This window comes from Condylura cristata, unplaced genomic scaffold (genome assembly GCF_000260355.1).
Source record: "Condylura cristata isolate star-nosed mole 26May11 unplaced genomic scaffold, ConCri1.0 scaffold00036, whole genome shotgun sequence".
NCBI lineage: Eukaryota > Metazoa > Chordata > Mammalia > Eulipotyphla > Talpidae > Condylura > Condylura cristata.
This window is the reverse complement of record NW_004567137.1, coordinates 14,346,443-14,354,824: the sequence shown is the minus strand read 5'-3', so window position 1 is coordinate 14,354,824 and position 8,382 is coordinate 14,346,443. Positions and strand designations below refer to the sequence as shown.

The window sequence follows — 8,382 nt, the reverse complement described above, 5'->3', positions numbered from 1 at the left end:
ATTATTTGCTTAATGGGGACATCTATGTGATATGGTTGAGAAACTTCATAATTGAAAATCCATTTTATTATCGACGGGCATATGTACGTAAAAAGTCTAGCTATATACACATTAGGTATATACAATCTGGTGCACATGTAACAAAGTTTCTATATGGGGTTGAACAATGGGAGTGCAGTTAAGGATCTTGGGATACACTTCTTCACCTTAACGATATGATGCCATACTTTGTCCTGAGTTGCTTTAGTGGTTGATAATCTTATGATTAGTGTATGCATCTTCTCAGTGTTACAGATCTTTCCTAAAATTAAATACTACACCAACACTTACACTTTTTATTTATATAAACTACATTACACTTATAATGCTTAACAATTTATAGTTCCTTTCCTGTTTAAAATTCAAATCTATCATTCAGTTTAAAAAACACTTGTTCATCTTGCATCTTATAGATTACATATGCATTTATTACCATTCCATTTTAGAACACAATTTTAGAACCTTTTTTTGCATATCAAATTCCTCTTCTGTTATCCACTGTCAAGAAATAGAACAATCTCATCACCCAAAAATTATTTTATGTTCTTTCTCAGTCAGATTGAAAATATCACTCTTGTGTTTTCTTAGTTTTCCTGTTCACGACTTAACATAAATAAAATTGTACTTTTTCAAAAAGTAATATAATCCTTCCCTTTCAATCATCAAAGCTTTTGAGTCTAATACTTATTATTGTGTATATGATAATTATTTGATAGCAGAGGGGTATTTCATTTTATGGATATTCTAAGTTTCTTTTTTCACCCCTGTTCTATTTGTCAGTCACTCTCACCCAGTTTTGAGCTCCACTATGTAAAACTGATGTTGGCACTTCTGGGTGAATCCTTTGTAGACAAAGATTTTTATTTATCTTGAGTAGATATACAAATGTGGAATATTAGGAATGTAAGGAATATGTATGTTTGATTTTAGTAGAACAGTAAAACAGCCCTCCACAATGGTTGTGTTATTTTTGGCTCACAGTATTAATACATAAGCATTCCATTTATTTCCCCAAATTGCCAAAATGTTGGTATGCTCAGTCTTTTGAATTTTATCACACTAGTGGGCTTGACTTGGTATTTTTTGGTTGTACTTATTTGTATTTTCTTTTCATGTAATGATGTTTAGTACCTGGTTTTGGTTTATTGTATGTTACTCAAACTAGATGTTTTAATTTTTCTAGCCGGTAGCTGCTTCCACGCATTTATCGCCACCTGTGTGCACTGAAGCAAAGCCTCGGAAGGCAAATAAAGCTGATCTTTATAATGATCCCAATAATATCAAAAAGGACCCAATGAGAAAATGATTAAATTAAATATAAACTGAGCCCTCCCTGGTGGTACAATGTGTTGGAGCTCAGCACTATGAAGCTACTGTAGCCACTGCTGCATGAATTCAATCCCCAGCCAGGAATGTGATCCACATGGCATGATAGACCTCCCCTGTGTTGCCCACACTGTGCCCCTCAGCAGTGTGTCTCAGTTCATCTGCCTGTTCTGCTCCCCACTCTGCTCTGGTGAATCCTCTCACCTCCCCCCACCCCATCTCTGGCCTCTACCCCAGTTCTTGTATGCATAAGTAAGTAAATCTTTAAAAAAAAGTAAATCTGAACCTACAGGGACTTCTTCTAAAGCATTTTCTCAGAAAATACAGAAAGCTATTTCTAACGCTATGAGGCTAAAGGCTGTGCTCTTCTTCCAGAGAATGGCGGATGCCACAGTAGTCTCGAGGCAATCTGCCTTAGCTTGTTGCTTCCCAAAATTATGATAAATGAGTGACCTGAAGGAAAGACAGAAGAAAGCACCACGAAAAACATCATGGGTTGATATCTCTGTAGCTTAAGGAAGACCCAATTTGCTATCAGAGTGGAGACAAAGTAGAAGACACTGAAGAGGAGGAAGGTCATCACCATTGTCATGGCCCTTTTGTGGGCCTCAGTGCTGGGGTCCCGGGAACCCACACAGCCGCGCCGCAAATTCCTGGTGTGTCTCACCAAGGACAGAAATAAAAGGACCAAGGAGATCAGGGACAGGAGAAAGGGGATAACATAGGTCATGCTAAGGAGGATCAGGCTTCTCAGGTAGGCAGGATGATTTGCATCCTCACACACAGTGGCATTTCTTTCTTGTCCTCTATAGGAGAGCATCCAGAGCTCAGTGAGAGCATCCTGCAGGAGGGCGTCTGCGCACAGGAAAGACAAGGACCCCAGGAAAATGACAAGGACCACTCTGTTCATTCTCCACTTCAGCCAGAGGAAAAAGAAGTGGGAGAAGGTGGCGATCTTCAGGAGGTACAACACGCTGAGGCAGGTGGCTGCCCAGGTAGCTAAGTGATTACTTAGTGACCAGAGCAAAGTCACCACTCTTGCTGCCGTACCAGAGCCATACATGAGGGGAAAGAGCCCCACGATAAATGAGTCCAGTAGTGTTACCCCCAGTTGAAGGATTCTGGCCGCAGCCAAGCTGGTCAGGATGAAGTCAGCTGCTGAGATCTTGCCCTTCTTGACCCACTCCCTGCAGTGGACCAGCGCAATGAACCCATTTCCCAGCATCCCTAAGGTGATTTCCCCTGTGATCAGCACCAGGAAGGAGGCCTTCGCTGCAGTCCACATTGCTAGGAAAGTGTCTCCACTGTCGTGTCTCGCTGAAGGCTTGCTAGTTAAGCAGAAGCAGGTCTTCACCCATGCATGCTGCTTTCTGTGTCTGTGTTCATCCGCTCCTGCAAGGACAGCCCAGGCCCTGCATTCTGCTGGTTCCACAGAGCTGCACAAAGGACGGTCAAGCTACCGCTAAGGTAATTCTAGCGTCACGCCCAACAGTTGTGCTAAAAGACGCAAAGTATCATGAACACCTTTCTTATCACTCATAGCCAGCTACTAAGTGAAGTCCAGAGTCCTTGCTAATGATGCCCTCTTGTGCTGGGCACCAGCTGCAATTCCCACCTGTGAAAATGAGCAGACGGCTGAAGACAGGTATGGCAGCATGCAAATATGAGAGAGATGTTTTCCACTACCTGTATATTCTGTCCCCTGAGCCAGGTCCTTGAATGCAAATATTTTAGATTTGAATAGAAATTGTTAGAAGAAACAATATAATTCAGTCATTATTTGTCACTCATCTGCCTATCAAGTAAGTTTGTTGAATCAATATAATTTATAGAAATAATGCAGTGAAATGTTTTACACATCAGAGCCCTCCCTGGGAGAGCAACAGGTTAAAGCTATGAAGCTGTCTGCAGCCACTGCAGCATGACTTCAATCCCTGACCAGGGAGGTGACCCACATGGCGACACAGATGTCTCCTGACCCGCCCGCTGCTCCTCTTAGCAGTGTATTTCACACCATCTGCCTGTTCAGCTCCCCTCTCTGTTTATGGTGAATCCTCTCACCCCCACATTTCTGGCCTGTACCCCAGGCCAGAATGTATGCATAAATAAAAATAAATATTAAAAAAAAGGAAATGTTTCACACGTCAAAAAAAGCATACCTGATTACAAGAACATGTGCTTATTCATAACTTCTTTGCCACATTTTAGAAACCTATGAGAAATTACGAATAAAACATAGTGGCACTACATTAGGAAGCTCCAAATGCCGCCCTGGAGGGCTGTTAGGATTTTATGAGAATAGAGACAGTGTAAACTTGGATCCTTTGCAAATTGTAAACAAGCTGAGAAAGAATTCGAGACTGATGCAGAGACATGTGCACAATATCAAAGGGACATGAACGTGCTGCCTTTGCATTAAATAGAAGAACTTCTCTCCACATTAACTTACTGTTCATACGCTCATGCCTACATATGCTCCGCTCCCCCTGCTGCCATGGAGATGACTTGCTGCCATGGAGATGACTCCAGAACAACTGTGGAGTTACAGGTAAATATGCACAGGTCTGATCGATGTGATCCCCTTGATAACTGCAGAGAGAGGGCACCACAGAGCTGTTGCTAAAGCTGAAGGAAATGAGCACTACATTGGAGTCATTCCTGTTTTGGAATCTATAGTGACAGCATTTAGTTTTCCTACTCTGATGCAGGACCTGGGACTGAGAGTGTGCAGAATTGTTTATTGGTATCTGAGTGGTGAAGAAACAGAAGCAGGACATCCATGCAATTTACAGGTGATGTGATAGGCATCATTGTCATTGGTTCTCCAACCTTCATATTGTCTATTTAGGATATTCATTGCAATATCATTTGACCAGCTATTCTAAGGAATGGCTTTTATGTTTTGGGCAGTCATTCAACACAGAGACAAGATTCCACATTACAATGCTACTATTCACCTGGTGCAGAAGGATGATTGAAAATAAATTTGTTCCAGGTATCTCCCTGGTGGTGCAACAGATTAAAGCACAGCACTATGAAACTGTCCATAGCCACTGTAGCACGACTTCCATCCCTGGCCAGGGAGGTGACGCACATGGCGTGGCAGACCTCTCCTGACTCTCCCAGTGCCTCCCATGGCAGTGTATTTCAGTCAACCTGCCTGTTCTGCTCCCCATCTGTCTCTGGTGAATCCTCTCACATCTCACATCTCTGGCCTGTACCCCAGGTATGTATGCTTAAAGAGAGAGTGCCCTCTTTCTGCAGTTATCAAGGGGATCAGACTAATCATAACTGTGTATATTTATGGTTGTCCTGGAGTCACCTCCACGGCAGCAGGGGGAGCGGAGCACGTGTAGGCATGAGCGTATGAACAGTAAGTTTATGTGGAGAGAAGTTCTTCTATTTAATGCAAAGGCAGCACGTTCATGTCCCTTTGATATTCTGCACATGTCTCTGCATCAGTCTTGAATTCTTTCTCAGTTTGTTTACAGTTTCTTTTTTAAAAAGAAAACAAATATGTATCAGATTTAACAATCATTTATCTTAAAATTTAACTTACATTAACATTGTAACAAATGGCATACGTTTATCTTTTTAATTGCTGAGTAGTATTCCAATGTTTATAAATACCACATCTTCTTGGTCCGCTCATCTGTTCTGGGCCATTTACTTTGTTTGTATAGTTTAACTATACTAAATAGCACTGCAATAAACATGACCATCCAAGTTTCCCTTTGAATTATTGTTTTTTAATTTTTTTGGCTAGATGCCCAGGAATAGAGTTACTGGGTCAAGTCAGTTCCATGTTTAATGTTTAGGACATCTCCTTTCTGCCATCCATAAGGTGGTGGGTACACTAGGGTGATAATACCAGATGAGGGCACCCCAATATTACCTCAGTTAAATGTACATTAATTAAACAAAAAAATTGTAATAAGAAAAAATTAATGGATATGAAAAATTAATGTGGCACAAGGTTGTACATTTCTTTTACAGAAGTTGATCTCAATAGCATGTCAACACAATTTTTTATCACTTTCCATAAATTCAAAAAGAAACAGATCTTGAAGACAGTTCCTATATTGTCATGTAAAATCCATACATATGGCAGAATATTCAATGTATGACATACCACAATTTAAAAAATCCTTAAATTGAAATAGCTTAAGATCTAGAACAATTCAGTCTCTTTAAAATGAGGCTTAAGAAGAATTTTTGGGTAGCAAGACGGAGGAGTGAATTGGAAATCCAGAGGCCAAAAAAGTTTAGGGGTAATGTCTTTTTTTAAAAAATCATTGTAGGGCCCTCCCTGGTGGCGCAGCGGGTTAAAGCGCTGTACTAAGAAGCTTAAGCCACTTCTGTATGAGTTCGATTCCTGCCTGCCCCGGAGGTGACCACATGGTGTGGCAGACCTCTCCTGCCCCGCCCGCTGCTCCGCTCAGCAGTGTACTTGGTCGATCTGCCTGCTCTGCTCCCCACTCTGTCCTTGGTGAATCCTCTCACCCTCCGCATCTCTGGTCTGTACCCCAGTTCTGTATGAATAAATAAATAAATCTTTTTTTTAAAAAAATCATTGTTATTCTCCAGACAGCGCAAATTGAGTCCTAATCCTATGATTTCTGTCCTTGTTGTGGGCTGGAATCATTTATAAGTGAGGTCAATGTGAAAGCTGAATTCTCATTTGCTAGCATGCAAATAAAGACATATTCTCTTTCCTTGTCCTGCTATTTGTTTCCTTGTTTAACATCTCTAGAATTAGTGTTTACAAATTTAGTTGTGAATAGTAAAATTTACAAATCCCTGCCATCAGTCATAGAATTGATATCCAAATTAGTAGGGGAAGCTTGGTCATAGCTTGGACGGTCATCATTCTTGTGTTTTTAAATGTATGTATTTTTGCATAGAAGAACTGGGCTGTAGACCAGAGGTGGGGCACAGGTGGTGAAAATGTTCACCAGAGACAGAGTGGGGAGGAGAACTGAAATACACTGCTGAGGGGAGCAGCAGGGTGAGACAGGAGAGGTCTGTTGCGCCAAATAGTTCAGCTCGCAGGCCGGGGATCAAACTCAGGCTATAGTGGAAATAGCACTGAGACTTAAGCCCCAGGCCACCAGGGAGGCTCAGGGTGTGGTCATCATTTTTTATTTAGTTTTTTGGTTTTTGTTTAATACCGGGTTTATGTAGAAAGGTGTTCATAGGCCTAATACAAAAGACAAAACAAGAGCGTTTCCAGAAATCAATTGGGTATTATTTGTATGGCCTTGGGTTTGGCGTATTCTACTTTTCTTTATTATTATTTTTTTTTAATTCTGTACTTTTCTTATACTCCATAGTGATGATAACCAGTGTTGTTGATTTTTTTGTTTTGTTTTGTTTAAGTATTTATTTATTAATGTATAAGAATTGGAGGACAGGCCAGAGGTGCGGGGTGGTGAAAGGATTCACCAGAGACAGAGTGGGGAGCAGAACAGGCTGATCAACAAAGTACACTGGTGAGGGGAGCAGTGGGCAGGTGAGGAGAGGTCTGCCACACCATGTAGGTCACCTTCGGGGCAGGGATCGAACTCGTGAGGTGGCTGTGGCTGGCTTCATAGTGCTGTGTTCCAATGCGTTGTGCCACCAGGGAGGGCCCTCAAAAATGATTTAATGAAATGTGGGTGGGAGCCAAGTTTCTAGGAGTGAGTCTGTAATGGTCAGTTATATGTGTCACAGGCTGGTCAGCTATTAGCTGAAACATTATTCTGGGCATACCTTTTGGTGTTTATGGTTAAGATTAACATTTAAGCCAGCGGACTGAGGAAAGCAGATTGCTCTCTCCATTGTTTGTGAGCCTTAGCTAATCCAAAGGTCTAGCTAGAGCAGTAGAGCCAAAAATAGATCTGAGCAAGAGAATTCATGCTTTCTGCACATGGTGGTCCTCAAGCTGGATATCGCTCCTGGGTTACCTTCTTAGACTCAGATCATGACTGAATCTGACTATAGAGGCACTCAGGTCTTTGACTCACCCTGTAACCACTCCCTCTGCTCGTCTGGTCTTGCCCCTTGTCTAACTCATGATCTCTCAGCTTCTGTAAAGGCGTGAGCCAGTTTCTTATAATCCACTTTTTTCCCTTTATCTTTATCTATATGTACCTATTATAAGTGCTCATTCTTTAGAAAATTTAACTAACATGCACATATTCTGAAATTTGACAGTATTGTTCAGATTATGCAAAGGACTCAGTCAGAAATCGTGGGCTTAGAGGTTTGTGAATATAGAAACTGTCTAGCCAACCCATCTTCCAGGCCATGCGCATAACTCTGCTATCTGTTTCCATCACCACAGGTCTTTCTCTGACTCGGGCCCTCTGTCTCCCACCAACACTTAATGAGGCTCAGGTGATTCTAACGAGCACACCTGGCTAACCCAGGATAATCTCCATGTTTCAAAGTGAACTGAGTAGATGCCTTGATTGCATCTACAATCTGAGTTCCCCTTTGATTTATAAGGTAACATACTCCCTTGCTTCTAGGATTAGGACTTTGACTTCAATGAATGGTACCACATCTTTGACAGACAATTATTTTCCTTGATTTCTGGGTGAAGAGGATCTATACCCAAACAGGATGTAGATCATGAAATCTAGAATTCAAAAATAATGCTGTAATTGAGTGAGCCATCTGGAGATGCTCAGCTAGGAGATTATTTTAAAAATGGGAGGAACCTGGAATAATTTCACCAAGAAAGTAAAAGGGGTAGAGCATCTTATTTTCTTGAAAATGGATTATCCTCCCTGGAGATGCACCTTTTGGGAAGTAATTTTGTAATAGTTGCCAAACATGGCCAAGATGACTACCTTGCCCTTTTGCTCTGAGCTAACTTATGTCAATTTACTTTGATAAATCAGAAATTACTTTGATAAACACAAAGGCTGGGCCAACGTTGGCATTTGATAATCACCATGAAAATAGGCCAAAGCTAGAACTGTTCCCAGGAGAAGACACGAGACTTCCGAGTAAGTTGCCCCAGGAAGAGCC

The 8,382-nt window shown here is 41.5% G+C and overlaps 1 protein-coding gene across 1 annotated transcript; it reads right to left on the bottom strand.

Annotated features, from left to right (window-relative positions):
* Positions 1-1,708: 1,708 nt before the first annotated feature.
* On the bottom strand, positions 1,709-2,650 carry LOC101633220 (taste receptor type 2 member 42-like). Its single transcript, XM_004693145.1, has one exon. The coding sequence runs from the start codon at positions 2,648-2,650 to the stop codon at positions 1,709-1,711; it is 942 nt and encodes a 313-aa protein (XP_004693202.1).
* Positions 2,651-8,382: the final 5,732 nt, after the last annotated feature.

Excerpts from the sequence above, each read along its gene's own strand:
- LOC101633220 (XM_004693145.1), bottom strand. The coding sequence starts at position 2,650 with ATGTGGACTGCAGCGAAGGCCTCCTTCCTGGTGCTGATCACAGGGGAA.